The sequence below is a fragment of the Gossypium raimondii genome, chromosome 8 (assembly GCF_025698545.1).
Source record: "Gossypium raimondii isolate GPD5lz chromosome 8, ASM2569854v1, whole genome shotgun sequence".
Taxonomy (NCBI): domain Eukaryota; kingdom Viridiplantae; phylum Streptophyta; class Magnoliopsida; order Malvales; family Malvaceae; genus Gossypium; species Gossypium raimondii.
The window spans coordinates 30,943,975-30,964,256 of record NC_068572.1 but is presented as its reverse complement, the minus strand read 5'-3'; the positions used below and the strand labels follow the sequence as shown (position 1 = coordinate 30,964,256).

The 20,282-nt window shown below is 35.3% G+C and overlaps 2 protein-coding genes across 2 annotated transcripts; one reads left to right on the top strand and one right to left on the bottom strand.

Moving 5' to 3' along the window:
• Window positions 1-313: 313 nt before the first annotated feature.
• Window positions 314-4,219, bottom strand: LOC105791212 (uncharacterized). Its single transcript, XM_052635298.1, has 8 exons — window positions 3,777-4,219; window positions 2,691-2,835; window positions 2,427-2,595; window positions 1,782-2,052; window positions 1,349-1,614; window positions 1,066-1,281; window positions 869-971; window positions 314-713 (listed from the first exon to the last, which is right to left on the bottom strand). The coding sequence occupies exons 1-8, from the start codon at window positions 3,925-3,927 to the stop codon at window positions 652-654; spliced, it is 1,383 nt and encodes a 460-aa protein (XP_052491258.1). The 5' UTR covers window positions 3,928-4,219; the 3' UTR covers window positions 314-651.
• Window positions 4,220-16,837: 12,618 nt separating this feature from the next.
• LOC128043024 (uncharacterized) lies at window positions 16,838-19,788 on the top strand. The gene is made up of 6 exons (XM_052634818.1): window positions 16,838-16,927; window positions 17,044-17,113; window positions 17,506-17,952; window positions 18,388-18,582; window positions 18,673-18,725; window positions 19,174-19,788. The coding sequence occupies exons 1-6, from the start codon at window positions 16,838-16,840 to the stop codon at window positions 19,786-19,788; spliced, it is 1,470 nt and encodes a 489-aa protein (XP_052490778.1).
• The last annotated feature ends 494 nt before the right edge of the window (window positions 19,789-20,282 follow it).

Genomic DNA, 20,282 nt, shown 5'->3' with positions numbered 1-20,282 from the left:
AACTCTACTATAAAAATCAAGTCATTCTGATAAATAATCTTGAAAGTAGATATTTTCATAATTTTTAAAATTTATAGGTTCAGATTCATAAAAATTCCAATATATTTCCACTGTGAAAACAAAACTTGCAAAAGGGGTAGTTTCAATTTCACCTTACATAGTTCTATGTTCATTTCTTCTTTTTTATCCAGAGTCCAGATATGGGAAAGGGTGATGAACCATCTGGCAATATGCCTTGAAGAAGTAATCATTTCATTGCAGATTTATAGTTAAAGCGTGACAGATAAGTGGACCGAAAGAAAGAAAAAAAAAGTCGAGGAAAATGTAATGCAAATTACATATAAATCAGTTTAGAAAAGAATAATATCAAAATGGGTATTTATTTTTGCTTTCCTATTTTTAACAGATGAAAACCATCGACTCCCGTCTACCGGTTGCTGATCTAAAGACAGCTCAAAACAATCACGAAAACTTTCCATATAACCCCCACATTCTCAGACCACTATTTTCTTATACATTGTAAATCTCTATTATAAATCAAAAGTACAAACCTCCATCCATAGTAGGAACAGCAACTGTATAAAGGAACCAATTACGTCGTTGTTGTCAACCTGCCAAGAATCCCTTGCTGGCCTGTAGGCACAACATCACTCAATCATTTAGTGGCTCTGCCTCAGGATCCCTTTCCGTCATTGCTGTCCAGCTTTCCATCTCTGAAATATAAACCACCAGAAATCTTGAGAAGAGTAAAAAACCTTATATGTATAGTGAACGGCAAGAAAATTAAGAATGTTCGGGTTCAATCAGCCCTTATGACACTATGCATATTGAAAAGAGGAAAACTGTGATATAATGTTTGTATACATACTTGGCTTGTCAGATATTGCCATCAGCCGTCTTTGCAGGATAGATGCCACAAAGAGGAAAATCGAGCACATAGCAAACATGACAGTGATGGGAAATGCATTAACCTTCAGGGGTAAACCGGCACAGTTAGTTACAGAGTAATAGGCGTGTGTCTACGGTATGATTAAATGAAGCTATCATATAAAGCCTATAACATACATTGTACAGCACAATGCAGACAAAGATATTGAGAGGAATGCGGAAGAAGTTCATAATTGTGCTCCTGGCCTCCTCCGGGATGTACTGGGATCTCATTTTCATGATGGATGGCCAGAATATCCCCACACAAGCCTCAAACGTACAGAAACCAAGAAGCTGGAGACAACCTGCAAATGAGATTCTTCCGCCTATCACTTTAGAAGGTGCGACCAAGAACTGTTGCAATTTTACACAGTTAGGAATCACTTAATATAAAGGGGGAGAGAGAGAGAGAGGGACATACATTGGTTATAATGGGAAGCACGAGAGAGACAGAGGAAATCACAAAAACAATCTGCATGTAGCTTTCTACCCTGGGTGATGAGCGAGCCATCAATCGAGAGGCAAGGGAGCTTCCCAGCATTGAAGCCAACATGAACGTGGCAAAGATAAACCCATGAGGGATCTCCTCATCATTGGGGCTCAAAGCAGGAGTCCAAAGGAACACAAAGGTGTACATTGAGCCTTCAAACAGAGACTGGATGGCACCCAGCAAAGCAATTTTTTCATCTGAAGTGCATGGAAGATTAGACTTAAGGGGGGGAGCAAAAAGGAAAAACGGGAACGAATCAGTGCATGATGGAGGATGAGTGATAACATGAAAGTATTGGCCTGGAAGGCTAGAACATGTCATCATGATCAATGCATTGAGATTAAAAGTAAATATTGAACTCTACCAGAAGTTATTGCTACAGCAGCACCCCTAAACTGGGTAAGCAGGTCCTTATTTTCTGAGGCATCTCCATAATTTTCTGTCCATGATGATAAAATAATAGCCATCCCAATGGCAAGAAAGCATGCAGCAGCATCAAAAGGAGCCACCGGTCCAAGGGACAATGAATCAACAAGTAGGTTCCCAAACAACCCAGACAAAATGGCAATAAGACCATTGCCAAGAAATATTGCCTTCGAAAATGTTAATGACAACCATTGTTGCTCAAAGCCCCTCTGCAAAGATTAGAAGCATAAACAGAATTGTCAAAACATAATTAAATTTAAAGGATCTATTGACATTAATTGTGCATAAAGGCTCATAGAAGAATGTGGATAAACAGAACTAGATGGTTCGTGCTTTACCATCTGGGGAAACGATGATGGAAAATTTAAGAATTGAAGTTTAGTATATTCCTATGTATCATGTACAATATGATAGATGTAAACTAAGTATTTCAACACTGTTGGGAAACAACCTGACAGGGAGCGACATACAGCATCTATAATACTAGAAATAAGGGTGAAGGTCATAAGAGAATACATCTATAATGTTTATAAGTCCACCTAATAAGCATTAAGAGTAAAGGGGGATAGATGAAATGCCTCACCTTATTATGTTCAGCAACAAGCCATGACTCAAATGCTGAAAACAGAAGAGAGGTAGCAATACCTCCCAAAACACGACCTATCATCAAAACTTTGTATTCAGGAGAATGCTTGGTGATGCAGCTAAGTATGTAAGTTATGCAGTATGTAACGCATGCCCTCCTCCTGCCCCTGAATTGAAAAAATGAAGGTATTTTTGTATCATGACAAGAAATTTCATCCATAAAGCACAATATATCACAACAGAAGCCAAAGTAAACGTTTACTGTTTGTCAGCTAGAGATCCAACAATTGTCCCAAACAACATGGAAGAGCCAAAACCAGCAATAAAAAGCTGTCCGATCTCCCCTTTTCCAAATCCATATGTACTGTACAGATAGTAAACATATGGACCCTGAAGCCAGTCTCCAGCTATTGACACATAACCATTTATTAGAACAGCAAGCTAGAATATGCCCAATTACCACAATATAAGAATGTTAATCTTTCACAATTACCAGAAAAAATAACTACAGATACGATCATACCTCAGAACAAATATCGTGCATTACACTAATGAAGCTACATGTTTATTATGCATATTAATCAAAGAAAGACTTGCTAAAGTGCTAACCTTTTTTTTTTTTTTTCACGGCATTTTCAAATGCTAGCTTAACAGCAAATTTTGATACAATAAGTCAAATTACTGACCAGTTGCATCCCAAGGAGACAACTAGAAAGCGCCATCACTCCTTCTATTACCAAGAAACTAATTCAAGGGTTTAATGCAACTTTATTTAGCTTTCAGCTAGTTTTACTATCTAAGGAAAAAAATCTTAATGGGGCAGACTAAACTCGGCAGAAGTAGACTTTACTCAAGCTCCAAGAAAATAGACTTAATTCTCAATTTTTAATTTCAAGACCATCATCAATAAGACGGCCTAGAACCCAAGCAATAGCGACCTGTCTCAGACCCACCGAAAAAAAAAACCAAATCCATCGTCTCAACCAGAAAACAGAAACGGACTAAAAATCGACATACAACTTATTGGAAGTCATTTTCAAGTACTATTTCCAAGTACTATTTCCTTGTCTTTTACAAGATAAATCAAATGAATGAATCCCGTTTTCCATTTCCAAAGCAAATAGAAACAGTATTGTTCAAAGTAGTCATTAATGACAAGAACATTATCCACCAAAACGGGAAAAAATAACAAAAACTAGCAAATCTAGGAAATGGGTATCTAAATTCATTAAAAAAGTCCTCCAACAATAGATCAGATCCATGTTAATGTAAAACAAAAAAAAAGTGAGATCCAAAGATAGAAATGGAAATCAGATCTGGGTAAAACAAAACGAGGGTAGTTAGTTACCCATCATGAGAGAGTAGACAAGAAGGTAATTGTTCTTGAAGGAATTGAAAGCAGGGGACGTGTTGATTCGGTCCTTGCTGGTCTTGCTTAGCTCTAATGCGGCCACCACCGCTCCCAATGCCCCGAACACGACGAAGTAGAACAGCTCCATTGCTGCTGCCTGGCCCTGCTACGCAAATTACTAAGAGAGACGCAGATAATAATATAAAACTGTGAAGCCGAAGCCGAAGCCCAAGGCAATGCGTCTTCTGCACACTGGATTCTTTTTTGTTCTTTAAAAGGGAGTTAGATATGAGATATACCCAGCAAGAAAAAATGATGGATATTGGGTTTCTATTTCCTGCACATGCCTCTGCTTCAGTGGCTTCTTTTTGGAGTGTCCTTAGTTGTTGTACATTTGATTTAATCATTAAAAAAGAGTGAGGTACAATGACGAGTGCGTGGTGGGAGAACTTGTAAGGATGAGTAAATATTGGATGAAAACCGCGAAAGACGAGCTTTTAACATTTGGGTCACTTTTTAGGTGGACTTTTTGGTTTTAGGTCCGACACGTGGCGGGATTGGGTTGTCTCATATGAAGAGTAACAAGGAGGACATGTCGGTGGGTTAAGATCTATGGACAACGCGTCTTGGATCTTCAACGAGGATCAAATGAAGTGGGCCCCTTTAACCTTATCAAAATTGTCTGTGGGCCCTTGGATCATTTCAATTTATTTTAGTATTTTTTTTACAGATAACATAATTAAATTTTTATTAATAAAAAATAATAAATGTTGATATATAAAATTATTACCTAATAATATATCTCCATGCATATTTGAAAAACATAATAGTTTAGGTATCACAAATCTTACATTATTTATGTAGATTGATACATTTCTAACTTTATATTGAATTATGGTTTCATTACTAGCTTGTATTGGATGTTTCATAGTTTCCTATTTTTTAAAAGAATGACATTTTTCTACAAATACTAGTTGTAGCTCAAAGATCTAATAAAGCATGTAAATAATATATTTTAAATTCTTTAAATTGAAATGTAATTTTAATATATGTGTAATATTTCCTAGATTGGAAACTTGAAAATATAATTACATCACTTATTCCAAGTTTCATTTGTTGGATTTATTATCGAAGTTTGTATTTCTTTCATTCTAGTGTTTCTAGAAAATACAGAGTTTCTACTTGGTTCTGTGGGAAAAATAGGAATTGAACTGTTTTCATTCCTATCGGTGTTGAAGATATAGAACTTCTACTTGGGTTTTCCTCATCTTCCTCTATTTGAGTATTTGAGCGTAAAACCAAATTATCATTTGTATTTGTTATAGCTATGTTTTTAAAATATAATTTATCACCGAACGACATATATTCTATTGTACTTACGGGTTTAGAAGTACTTGCACTACTTATCCTATCTATCATCCAATCTCTAGGTATTGATAAATCTCTTAAATGTAATAAGTAGATATGTAGTTTCTTGATCTTTTTTATCAGTATATCCACAAAATTCTATTTTTAGAATAAAAGTTAACTCTTTTAATAAATCTATGGGAATTTCAATCTAGTTGATTAACTGTCCTTTCTGTTCTCTTCCTTTTTCTGATTCTTCCCATCTTCTTAGGAATTGTAAAACATCTCCTTGAAATGTTCCAACAAAGTAGTTTAAAAATTTTTCTTTTGACCACATGTTGTTGTTAACAACTATAGTCATAGATTGTGCCCAATCATCTATGGTTTTTTCATAGTTTGCTATAGGAATATTAGTTAGATCTAAATATATTCCTCCTTCGGCAACATTTCTTTTGTTTAAATCATCTATTCTATGTGGAACTGGTTGAGTAGATGATTCTCCTAAATTCTCGATTTTATTTCATTAGTAGCAATATTTTCAATTTGATTACCAAAATTCTACTTGTATTTTCAACTTGTTAATAGTTTTTATAAAATATCTTAAATAATCATCTTTTGAAGATCCGGCTCTATTTTCTTTTTCCATGAGGATTATAATTTGTTTGATCAATATCCATTGGTTCGGTATTTCTATATTTTCTTCTTCATCATTGAAGTATTTTCTTCATCGATTTGTAACTTGTAACATTTATGTCTTCTAAGTTTATAGAATTATTAGAATTATTAGAACTACTACTACTGTCTGTAATGTCATAGTTTAACATATAATGATAATTAAATAATGTAAGCAGATCTTTATGTTTTTCATAAAGTTGTTCTATTAGTTTTAGATATTATATTCTTTCATTTTTATCGAAGTCTTAGTAAATTTATTACATTTAACCATATATTATGTTTAGATATTTTATAAATTTCTTATTTAGAAATATATTTTTATTAATTTTTCTATCATTTCATCGAAAAGTCTTTTCTTCTCCGATTATATTTCCTAATTTTATATATTGTTGTTCATTTTAGGAATTTCTTCTAACTGATTATTAGAATTGCTTCTTGTATTAAACATAAAAATATATTCTTCTTCATCTGTAATGTAATCTATTTCGATATTAATTCATATAATATTTACTCAGATTTATTTACTCTTTGAACATATTTCTAAATCTTGTTCTTCAAGTGTTTTAATTATTTTTCTTGCACTTTTCCTTTATTAGGACAATTTGGTGTTATATGTCCTTCTTCATCACATATAAAATATTTACATTTTTGTTTTTAGGATTTTAGAAGTTTTTCTTCTAATAAATCTTTTCTATTTATTATAACAAGAATTTTTCTTATTTTCGGTTTCCATTTGACTAGCTTATATCTTCTATTTTTCTTTTATGTTTTTGTAAGTATTAGGACATCTTGATTTACATCCAAATTCTCATTCATTTTCTAGACTTTTGTACAATGCTTATTACTTAATTTATGCTTAACTTGTTTAGAGGCCTTACTTTATAAACAATGCATAGTTATTCTTTCTTTAGTAAAATTAATTCTATTTCCTATAGAATCTATACTTTTGATTCTACACCACTATTTTACTATGCTTTTCTAAATAAATAAGAATCGTATTTTTTATACAAATCTCATCCCAGTAGTGGTAATTTATGAAATATTGGTTTTTTAGAAATTTATATTTATATTTTTAGTTTTGATATTCATGAAGAAATCTTTTAGAAAATTCTTCTAGGTATCGATGAACGAAAATAAAAGTAGTGCAAGAACCTATTTTTTCAGATAAGTTAGGAAATAAATTTCTTTCATAATTAATAATTTCTAAAATTGTTGAAGTTGCTTTTAGGAAATTCTTTTATTTTTACTATAATATGATCTTGTAGTTTAAGACCATCTGCAGATAATTTTAATCCTAAGAATTCTATTTTTGTTTTTCTAGCTCTATTTTCTTAAGACTTAGTATGATTCCATGTTTTATGAATTCTTGAGAAATTATATTTAAATGTTTTCTATGTAATTCTAATGTGTCCGAAAATATCAAAATATCATCTATATAAACTGCACAATTTTTTTATATTTATTAAATAGCTCCATCCATCTTTGAAAGATTTGTGGTGCATTACATAATCCAAATGGCATTACTTTCAATTGATAATGTCCAGTAGGAGCACTAAAAGCTGTCAAAGGTTTAGATTCTTCTATTAGCATGATTTGCCAGAATCCTGATTTACAATCAAATTTACTAAAGTATTTTGCTTGTTTAGCTTTATTAATTAAAACATCCTTAGCTTTATTAATTAAAACATCCTTTCTTAGGATAAAATAACCATCAAAAATAATATTTTGATTTAATCTTTTATAATTAATAACCATTCTGGCTTTTCCTCTTTTATTTGGCATGATTTCTAACCATAAAGGTGAACTTAAATGTGGGCTATTAGTTTTTCTATTAATCTTTTTCTAATAATTCTTGAATTGTATGTCAAATTCATCTATATCTTGTTTAGTATAGATCATTGGTTTGACTCTAATAATTTTATTGAGATTTTCTAATTTTATATCACAATATCTAGGGATATTTTGCTATAATTTTAATAGTTCTTCACCAAAATTATTCTCTAGTATTTTAAATAACCAATGATTTGTTTTAAAAGTCAATAGTCTCACCTAGACATAAACAGACTATAGTAAGACAGAATAACATATATATGGGTTTTAAGATAAAAAAGCATGAAATAAACAGAACTGAAAATAAGGGATAAGAACTTACAATGAATACTACGATATTATTTCTCCAGATAACGTTACATTGACGCTCTGATACCAATTACAACGGGATACGGGAGACAGTAGATAATATTACAAATTTACAAAATAAAACTAATAGTAAGGAAAAGGTTTTTTACAAAGAAAGAGAGGATGGTGGATAAAATGTAGATATGAAGAAAGGATGGTGGATGAGAAGTGGATAGAGAAAAGTTTTCCCAACTCACTTCGATGCCTCCCTTAGGCTTCCTTCATCTCTATTTATAGGAGAATTCTTGAACTCTGTTTAATTTTCTTTAAATCCCACTGTAACACCCCTTACCCGAGACAGTTGCCAGAGTCGAGCATGAGGCGTTACAAGACTTAACTTAAAAGTTCGGGGCATAAAATTTTACTTTTGAAATTAATTTCACTATTCACAACAAAGCTGTTCACTTGCACAACAGTTACTAAATTAATTATAACTCGAGCTACAAAACTCAAAATTTAGATCCGTAAATCTGCCTTGAAACTGGACTCATTTATATTTTTACCATAAAATTTTCAGAATTTTTAGTTCAGCCAATTAGTATAGTTTATTAGTTAAATTCTCCCCTATTTCAGTGATTGACTTTCCTGACCTCTCGTAACTAAAATTTAATTATCTCATTGTACAGACTTCATATGGTGTTCTCACTTGTTTCTACAAAAAATATACTCAATAAGGAATCTAGACATATAAATTACAACTCATAAATATTTTTGTACAATTGTTAATGATTTTCCAAAATCAGAATAGGGGATTCCAAAAACCACTTTGACCTTGTCTAACTAAAATGCAAATATCTCAGAATACATAATTCCTTTGTCTACACTATTATTTTTTTTTATGAAAATAGACTCAATAAGATTTAACTGTATATCTCATCCACCCTCTAATTCACTTTCTACTATCCTTGGTGATTTTTCAAAGTCACATCACTATTGTTGTCTCAAAACTGATTCACTACCAATTTTTACCTTTTCATGATTTCTACGCATAATTTATCACCTAGACATTTATAACAACAAACAACTACATACTTAGCCATTTTAATAACTATTCATCATCAAATATTTACATATCATCTTTTGGTCATAATTTAAGAAGATACAATCAAAATGACTAAGTCCCTATACATGCCATAGCTCGAAACATTTATCGTCTTAAAATACCAAGTTGTGGTGGTTGATAGTGTGAACGCTCTTCGACGTCTTCAAGATCCCGACTATGCTTGATAATAATGTATGATAGAAAAAGAAATAAAAGAAGTAAGCATAAATCTTAGTAAGTTTACAAGTAAATAAATAACAACATTTAACACAAATAATGATATGCAAGTATCATGTTCTTAAGTTTCCTCTTTACTTACTCTCATTTACTTGTTTATTTACTTACCTATTTAGATAGCTTAAGATTATAACTTACTCTTCTCTTACTGAAATATTGGTTCTCACTGATATCATAACATATTCTTAACTCTTATAACTCATCTGAAGTTGCTAATTATACTTTTACTTGAACTTCCATAGAACATAATCTGTTTTCTAGCCCGTTGAGCCATATTGGAATAATAAGGATACTTGGGTCTCTTTTCTGATAATAACATGCCAAAGCCATGTGCCAGACATGGTCTTACATGGGATGTTTCTTGTACTGCCAATGCCATATCCCATATATGGTCTTACATGGGAGTTATCATATCGGTGCCCATGCTATGTCCCAGACACGGTCTTACGGGGGACCTCTCATCTCGGTGCCAACGCCATGTCCCAGACATGGTCTTACATGAGATCTCTTTACTAAAATGTCATGACATTTGTATCCAATACACTCCTAATGTTTCAACAGGGCTTTTATCACTGATTCTCTGTCATCTCATACTTAAGTCAACATTAAATAATTTCATGAAATAAATACATAATTGCTGGAAAATAGCAGTATTAATAATTATTGTAATATTGTATTTATTTACCGTAAACTTACCTCGGTACAAAAATGTGATCAAATCTAACACTTTAGTCCTCAATCTTTTTTTTCCCCGGTCTAGCTCCGGATTTCATTCTTCTTCATCTATAATAGCAAATTTAGCTTATTTAATACTCACATTCATCAAAACAGTCATTGACTCAATTTTGGCAAAATTACAATTTTGCCTCTAAACTTTTGCATATTTACACTTTTTCCCCAAAGCTCGAAAATTAAACTTCATCTCTTATTCTTATGTTTTATAACATGCTGAACATTTTTCCCTTGTATGAAAACATCACATTCTTACTCTAACACTTACTTATGAACATTAGCTATTTTTGCTGATTATGTCAATATACTCGTTTTCACTTAAAATCGACTAGCAAAAGTTGTTTAACATAATTCCTAGCTTCGTATTCTACCATAAAACAGCAAAATAAACATATTTCACTTATGGGTATTTTTCCAAATATGAACCCTAGGTTAAATTATTGCTAAAATAAGCTAAATTAAGCTATTGAGATTCCAAAAACATAAAGAACATTAAAAACGGGGCTTGGAATCACTTACTATGAGCTTGAGAAAGTGAAGAAACCCTAGCTATGGCTTCCTTCAAATTTTAGCAGCAAGCAAGGATGATTCAAATTTTAGCAGCAAGCAAGGATGATGAACACAATTTTTACATTTTTTTCCCTTTTAATTCTATTTATTTACTAAATGACTAAAATGCCCTTACTTAAAAAAAATCCTATTTCACTTTTCTCATGTCCATTTTTGTCCATCACTAACTAATGGTCTAATTACCATATAAGGATCCCTAATTTATAGTTCTATAACAATAAAATACCTTTAACATATAAAACTCAACTTTTGCACTTTTTACAATTTAGTCCTTTTGACTAAATTGAGTGCCCAAACGTCAAAATTTTTGAATGAAATTTTCACGAAATCTTTTCGTGAAATTATAGGCCATAAAAATATAGTAAAAATAAATTTTTCCTCATCGGTTTTGTGGTCCCAAAACCACTGTTCTGACTAGGCCCTAAATCGAGATGTTACACCCACATAGTTTTTCTAATAAGGATGATGTCTAATCATTGATTTGATGGTTGCTTCCACGTTGCTTCCTTTTTTTTTCTGAACTTTGCTTCCTTTTTTGTTTGAACTTGGATGTTGTTTTCCCAAGTTGCTTCCTTTTTTATCTAGACATGGATGTTTCTTTCCCATGTGACTTCCTTGGGTTTTTCCAATTTGGCTTTTATCCTTCTTTAATATTATCTAGATTTATTTCCTCAATTTCATCCAGATGTAATGAGTTGATTGATAGTCTTGGTGAGTTCTAATTTTCCCACTTATTCTTGATTTCTTCTAATATGTGTGATGGGAAATCATCAATTTCCATGTCAGCTATATTTTTTAATAGGTGAACAAATTTTTTATTTTAATCATCCTGAGTGTATCAAATTCCACTATCATATGCCAATATTCTTCTTCCATCAGTCTGGAGGCTATAAATAGAAATCCCACTATTTAATAAAGATAAAATTAAGAGGATTGAAAAGAAATATTCCCAAGTTAGATATATATATATATTTAGGAATTATAATGATAACTATAAGAGCTTTGTTTAGAAAATGTCATGATATACCAATAATAGTAGTTTTATTAGATAAAAGATTTGAAAATCCAATAAAAGCACTTATTGGAGGAATTCAATCAAATTTACATGCAGGAGCAATAGGATTTAAAGTTAAACAAAATTACTTTATACCTATGACAGATCCTTTGATTGAAGAATGTTTATGTCTTAGAAGTCGGACAAAAATTTGAAATTAATGATTTAGCCAAAGGTCTAGCAATTATTTGGACTTCTATTAATGAATATACTAATACAGTGAAGTAAAATCAAAGAAATTAAATATAAGATATTTAGATCTAGCCATTCATATTTCAAATGAAAAAAAGACCATTCATATTTCCAGTATGAAAAGAGAAAACAATATTCAATGTGTGGATGCTTTAGTTCGGTTAGGTAGTAATTTTAATTACTAGTTACCTCAGATGTTATAATTTTTTTACTCATTTAGGGTGTGCTTAGGTGAAAATGTGAAGGAATAGAAAAAGTAAAGGAAAAGTGGAAAAATGAATTTTGGGTCTACTTAGTAAGAAAGAAAAGTGAGGAAAAAAATAGCAACAAAGATAATTTTTCATCTTAATGCATAAAAAGTAATCCTTTCAAATTGAAATGATAAGAGGAGAGAAAATGAGAAAGATTTTCATGTTAGTTCAAAATTATACATTTTTCAAATATTTTATTTTTTTCCTTCCATTTTTCATCTCTACTAAGCACACATTAGGAAAGAATAATTATGTTTTCCGTCCTTCTAGTTTTTTATCCATTCAATTTTTCATCCTTCCAATTTTCTTTCCTCTCAACCAACCAAAGCTTTAATGTTTGTAATTCTCCTCCTACTAGCTTGAATCACCTTTTGCTAATTAATAAGCAAAAGTGCACTATGTATCAAATTTGATGCTTGTTTCCTATCCATGTTTTTAATCCAATCTAGATCCTTTTTTCGATAAAAAATAATATGAAAATAAATTTATATTGATCTTGAAAAGTAAAACTATTAACATTCCTTCGAATAACGATTGGTATTATTTTATTGCCACTTTTAAAGTTCTTTTATAAATTGTGAAAAGCTATTGGGGATAAACCTGAATTAAGCAACAAACAAAAACGGTTAGAGAAAATTGGACACAAATATTTTCGTTGAAAAACTCCTTCGATGAAGAGGATAAAAATCCATATGCAAATAAAACATCACTAGTCGGCATAAATTGAAAGGGTACAATGATGGAAAAAAATAAAAATAAACCCTAAACCCTGAATAATACAAAGCTCTCTGGCTAAAAAATGAAATTCCCTTAAAACTCTCTTTTATTGTGTTGTTTCAATAACTCTTCTAGGGTTGCTAAAGCCCTATTTATAGACTGAAATTTGTGGGCTAATATAATTAAAATATCCCTAGAGTTCTTAGATTTCAACTAGGAAAAGATAGCATAGTTTAATTGGGAGAAGAAACCCGATCTAGTGGGGAACATGTCGCCATGTCCCAACATCTCGCGTCGTGTCATCCCAACGTCATCTATCGTCACGACGTATCGTCGTGACGTCATCACATTAACTTTGTTTTGACTTTGGTTTAACCCGAAAATGCGAGGCACATTTCACAAATCTCCACCTTAACTCGTTTTTTTGCCATGTCTTTTTTGTTGAGCCCTGTCTCGGGCCTAATTTGATGTTTGTATTGTAACGCCCTAAAAATCCCTTATATATCTATTTTTTTATGTTTGTGGCACAAATATATGTCTACTTCAGTGGTTATATATTCTGGGAGTGTCTGAGAAGTCTTGGGTTCAAGCCTTGACTTGGGAAAAAATTTTGTTTTAATTGAATAAACCTCTATCTCTAACCAGTAGGCTTATAAATAAACATTGGTGAAATATGTCAGAATGGGCCTGCTGGTCTAGTGGTTAAGTGGAGTGCTAATGTTGTAAGAGGCTTGGAGTTTGAGTCCCTGCATGGGCAAAGGGGATAATTTTTGCTCTTTGTTTCGGCAGGAGGTTGTTTTGACTGGGCTTCTGAGTAGTAATGGCGTGGTGGGGGAGTGTTGGAGCGATTTTATGAGGAAAATATGGGATTGGAGTGTTGGAGTGACTTTAGAAGGATAATATAAGATTGTGGAGTTATCCTAATTAGGTGGACTAATAATTTCAGCTCTCACCTCTCTTTCTCCCAATTTTGGTTATTTGGCATAGTTTTTTTTCCTCTTTTCTTTTTGCCCTACCATTTCTTCTCTGTTGCTACCCACTTCCCATTTGTTTTCCCTCTCCTTATTGTGTCGAAATCTATCTCTTCCTACTCCATTCTTTTTTGATTCTGTGTTGAATACCAACTCCGTAGTTTCATCCCTCCTATATCGTTCGTGTGTTATTGATAAGTTGGTGAGTTTTGACCTTATTGTTTTAAATGCTTTCTAGTTAAATGGTTAAAGAGGGGTTTTGCGTTTGGTGCTAGAAACTAATCAAGGGGTTGTTAATCGTCCATCGACGTTCTAGGCGTGTGAAATTCCTATGCTTGTTCGAGGGTAAGGTTTCTGACAGCTATTTGTTGAATAACTCGTGGTAATTTTGTTGAAGGTCTATTAGTATCACTAAATCGGGCTTTGGTTTATTGATTTTAGGTTATGGAGTACTCGTGGTGGAGTTAGCAGTGAAATCGTATCAAGTGTGTAAACACAACTTTAAAAACAAAAATCGGTGAAATGCCGAAGAATGTGATTGTCGACGCTACGCGGGTGTGCGGTCGCCCGTGTGGTAGGGCGTGTGATTGTTGAGGTTGGCCATGTGAGATTCATGGGCCGGGCCGAATTGGGCCGTGTGGGCCACACGGACGTGTGGGCCCCACACGGTTAACCACACGAGTGTGTGGGAATATTAGACCAGACCGTGTGAACCACACGACCAAGGCCATTTTGGGCCGTGTGGGCCACACGAGCATGTGGGCCTACATCGGTTTGCAACATGGACCTGTGGGCCTATTTTTATTGTTTGACTACTAAGGTTACACGGGTCGCCCAAGTCAACCGTGAACCTACTGGAGGGTCGGTAAGTTTACCTAGACCCCTAATTGATTGAAATGATTAAAAAGACTGTTATATGCCTATATGAGATATATATATATATGTCTGCATGATGAGCTTGCTAAATACCCTATACTGATTATACATGATATCATGACATGTCTTTATGATGCATTGCATTGGGTGGGGATTGATATTGATTGGAAGAAGTGTACTGAAAGGCTTCAAGCCTAACTTAGTGGCAGCTCAGTTGCAACTGCTGTCTGGTGCCACATTCGGTACTATTTGGAGTGTAAGGATGGGTGGGTTGATTATATCTCCACATGGAGTGTAGGGTTGGACGGAGATGGAGTGTAGAGGCTGGTTGGGTAGGATTTTATAACTGTATAACTGTCACTGTTACTGTACTATGATGGGCTAAGGCCCTAATGCTTACTGATACTGAAAAGGGTTTAGGCCCGAACTGAGATTATCTGCTATTGTTTGTTTGTATGCATGGGGATTACACACTGAGTTCACGTAAACTCACCCCTTCTATTTAATCTGTACAGGTAATCCCTAGACATAGGCGGATCAGTGCGGCGAAGAACTCAACGGTAGCCACACGAGTCCTTTTTGCTATTTGATACTTATTTACAATTTTAAGTTTTATTTTGGGGTATTTTTCTATAATAATGTCCTCTTTGGATTTTTACCTAAAATTTGGATTTTTTACTGTTTTCTTTCTATATCTACTAGAAATAGGAGAAATTCGGGTTTTCAATAGAGATGAATGTTTTATCAAAATACCACGTACACGTAAATTATTTTTTAAAAAAGCTTCCGCAAATTATAGCGTTTTAGCAATGAATCATGATTTGAGAATTAATAGAAGATAATGATAAGTTCTAAACGAAAAATGATTTTAGCAATGATACAGTTTTCAAATACACTTTCATGTGACATCGCCAGATTTAGCCATAACGTCCGGGCTGGGTTTGGGGTGTTATATTTAGTGGTATCAGAGTCAAGTTGCAAAACTCGACTATGGATTTGGGTTTTAAAACTTGGTTTTTTTAAAGAACTGATTCCTGAATGATTTGAAATATTTCTACTGAATGTGTGGTACACCAAGTCTCCGGCGCCGATCTTGTAAGTTCTCTGAAGCCTTTATGTGTTTTAAATGGAAACTAATTTGATACTGAAACTACTATTGCTAGTACGAACCAAGATTACGTTGGATAGAATGTACTGAAAACACTCAAGTTAGTGTATACTGATACTGTAGTAAAACTGATAGACACTGATACACACTGCGTTGTACGAAAACGAACGTTACACTTTTGATACTATTTTCATAAAATATTTGTTAATAAACACTGAAACTGTAAACTGATGCATAAAACTATTAATACAGATTAACACAAATAAACAATAAGCACAAGAGGTACTCGCGGACGGGGTACAAGAGGCCATGGTAGAGGCCTTAGAGTTACTCGAGCTGGGTCCTCATTTTCTAGAAACTTGCCTAATTTGGATACAAGTGAGACACTGGCTTCACCTGTGACTGAGACTGCATCTCATGGTCGTGCGGCTAAGGACAACACACTGTCCCAAGCCATGTTAAGGATTCTAGAGAGGGTCGCTGGGCTCAATACTAGAGCTGGAGGCTGCGGGTCGGTTACGGAATGACTCCAGTCTAATAGAGCTGAACTTTTTAGGGGTATTGCTAGAGGTTCCCCTATTGTGGCTGAGTACTAGATAGAGGCCACAGAGAGGATTATGGATGATCTAGACTGCACTCCTGAGCAAAAATTAAAGGGTGTTGTATCGATGCTACGTGATGAGGCGTATTAGTAGTAGCTCATTGTTAAGGAGGGTGCTCAGCCCGATCGACTGACCTGGGAGTTCTTTAAGACCGCTTTTCAGGGGAAGTATGTGGGGGACAGTTATGTGGATACCCGTAGGAGGGAGTTCTTAAATCTGACTCAGGGAGATAGATCGGTGGTCGAGTATGAGGCTGAATTTCTGAGACTAAGTCACTATGTGAGAGGTATGGTGGCGACTGAGTACGAGAGATGTGTTCATTTTGAGGATGGTCTCAAGGATAATATGAGGGTTCTGATAGCTCCACAGAAGGAGCGAGACTTTGCTACATTGGTTGATAAGGCGAAGATCACCGAAGAAGTAAAGTCGCTGAGTGCTAGAACCGAGAAAGAGGTAGGAATAAGAGGGATTCAGAGTCATCGAGTTCTGTTCTGAGGCCTAAGAAAATGGCCAGAGTTGATGGGCTGATTAGAGTTGGGGTTCCCATTGCTGCTACTGGACAGCCGCTGTGTACTAACTGGGTAGGCACCATCAGGGTGAGTGTTGGAAAAAAACTGGAGCATGTTTGAGCTGCGGTTCACTAGAGCACCGTATTAGAGAGTGTCCACGGAGGTTTGATCAGATGCAAGTTCTGGGTAATAATACTGCACAGCCACCAAGAGTTGTTCATCAGCCACCGAGAGGCCAGAGTCAGGCTAGAGGTGGTAATGGTTTGGACCGTGGTTAGAGGGCACCGGGAAAGGTGCTAGACATACTGAAGCCAACTCTAGTTTATGCTGCTCATCGCTGAGAGGATAGAGATACTTTGGATGTCATTATGGGTAGTTCTTTATTTATAATGTACCATATACTGCACTGATAGATATAGGATCCACTCACTCCTATATAGCTTGTATCGTATCTGAAAACTTGGGTATACTGGTTGAGAGCACTACGAGTAAGGTCACTGTACTGAGTCCGTTGGGGTAGTCAATAAGGGTTAACAAACTGTTTAGAGATGTTCCTCTAGAGGTTCAATGAGCTATCTTTTTGGCTGATTTAATGGAACTGCCTTTTGGGGAATTTGATCTGATACAAGGAATGGACTGGTTGGTTAAACACTGAGTGAGCTTAGATTGTGCCACGAAAAGGGTTATACTGAGAAATGCAAAAGACAGTGAGGTAGTCGTAATTGGGGAATATTGGAACTACTTATCAAATGTGATTTCTACATTAAGGGTCGAAAAGTTGGTTCGTAAGGGATGTGAGGCGTTTCTGGCTTACATCAGTGTTTCAAATTTCAGGGATTCTTCGATTAAGGATATCAAGATGGTTAAGAAGGTTCTGAACATTTTTCCTAAAGAGCTACCTCGGTTACCTCCGAAGCGTGAAGTAGAGTTTGGGATTGAGCTCCTTTCTGGTACAGCTCCAGTGTCCATCGCTTCTTATAGAATGGCACCAAAACAGATTGTAGAGCTTAAGGCTCAGATTCAAGAGCTATTGGATCGTGAGTTCATCTGCCCTAGTGTGTCTCTGTGGAGAGCACCAGCTCTGTTTGTAAAAAAGAAGGATGGATCCATGCGTATGTGGATTGATTACTGGCAATTGAACAAGTTGGCCATAAAGAATAAGTAGCCCCTACCTAGGATAGACGATCTGTTTGATTAGTTTTGAGGTGCTTTGGTTTTCTCCAAGATTGACCTCCGATTGGGGTATCATCAGTTGATGGTTAAGGAGACTGATGTGCACAAGACAACGTTTAGGACTCGGCACGTCCATTACGAGTTCCTAGTGATGCCTTTTGGACTGACGAATGCACCATCAGCTTTTATGGATCTGATGAACCGAGTGTTCTAGCCCTATCTGGATTGATTTGTGGTCATATTTATTGATGACATACTGGTGTATTCGAGAATTGAGGATGAGCACGATGAACACCTCAGAGTGGTTCTACAGATTCTGTGAGAAAAACAACTGTACGCCAAGTTTAGTAAATATGAGTTCTGGTTGTGAGAAGTAACATTTTTGGGACATGGGGTTTCTGCTGAGGGGATTAGAGTTGATCCTCGAAAGATTGAGGCTGTCTTGGATTGTAAGAAGCCAAAGATTGTATCTGAGATCCGTAGTTTTCTGGGACTGGCAGGGTATTATCAACATTTTGTGGAGAGGTTTTCTTCGATTGTCGTACCCTTGACTAAGCTATTACGTAAGGGTGTGCCGTTTAATTAGACTGATTCGTAGCAAGAGAGCTTTGAGAAGCTTAAGACTGTACTGACTGAAGCCCCTGTTCTAATACAACCAGAGTTTGGAAATGAGTTTACTGTTTATAGTGACGCATCATCTGTCAGTTTAGATGTGTGTTGATGCAAGAGGGTAAGGTAGTAGCGAACGCGTCTCGTTAGCTTAAGACTCATGAAGTGAATTACCCGACGCATGACTTGGAGTTGGCCGCAGTGGTATTTGGACTGAAAATCTGGAGGCATTACTTGTATGGTGAGAAGTGTATCATTTACACTGATCATAAGAGCCTCAAGTACCTACTCACTTAGAAGGAGTTGAATCTTAAGCAGCGTAGATGGATTGAGCTGCTTAAGGACTACGATTGTACTATTAAATACCACCCTAGTAAGGCTAATGTGGTGGTCGACACACTCAGCCATAGAGCTATAATTGACTTGAGAGTGATGTTTGCTGGCCTCATTTTGGTAGTCTGTTGGCTAAACTTCAAGTTAAACTGACGCAGATAGAGCAGATTAAGGCTAAACAGATAGAGGATGAGTGGTTGGGTCTTCGTTTCTGACAGGTTGAGAGTGGGAATACCAAGGATTTTGGACTGAATAGCGAAGGGGTGCTCTATTTTTGTGGGAGAATCTGTGTACTGAAAGATACTGAATTGAGGAAGTCTATACTACGAGAGGCGCATAGTAGCCCTTATGCTATGCATCCTGGCGAAAATAAGATGTACCATGACCTTCGTGAGTTATATTGGTGGCCAGGTCTTAAGCGAGAGGTCACTAAATTTGTGGTTAAGTGTCTAACTTGCCAGCGGGTTAAAGCTGAGCATCAGTTACCTTCGGGTTTGTTGCAGCTAGTCAAGATTCTGCTTTGGAAGTGGGAGAGAGTGACTATGGACTTCGTTAGTGGGTTACCCCTCACACATACTAAGAAGGATTCTGTATTGGTCATCGTGGATCAATTGAACAAGTCCACCCATTTCATTCCGGTTCGTACTGACTACTCTCTGCAGAAGCTGGCTAAATTGTATATGTCTGAGATAGTGAGATTGCATGGGGTACCGACTTCAATTATATCTGATAGGGATCCTCGCTTCATGTCTTGGTTTTGGAAGAAGTTACGTAATGCTCTGGGTACAAGATTAAACTTCAGTACTGCGTTCCATCCTCAGACTGACGGTTAGTTAGAGAGGGTGATTTAGATACTAGAGGATATGTTGAGAGGTTGCGTGATTGATTTCCGAGGCAGTTGGGAGGATTACCTGCCGCTAGCAGAGTTTGCTTATAACAACAACTATCAGTCTAGCATTCAGATGGCACCTTACGAGGCACTATATGGTCGTAGGTGTCACACACCTTCATGTTGGACTGAGTTGGGCAAGCGACGTGTTCTGGGCCCTGAACTAGTTTTTGATACCGAGGATAAAGTCAAATTGATTTAAGATCGGCTGAAAGCAGCATCTGATAGACAGAAGTCGTATACAGACCTGAAGCGTCGAGAGATAGAGTATTTTGTGGGGGACTTCATTTTTCTCAAGGTCTTGCCATGAAAGAAGGTACTGAGATTTGGTCGTAAAGGCAAGTTGAGCCCTAAATTTATTGGACCTTATCGTGTGCTCAAGCAAGTGGGACCAGTTGCTTACCAGTTAGAGTTACCTCTAAAATTATATCAGATTCA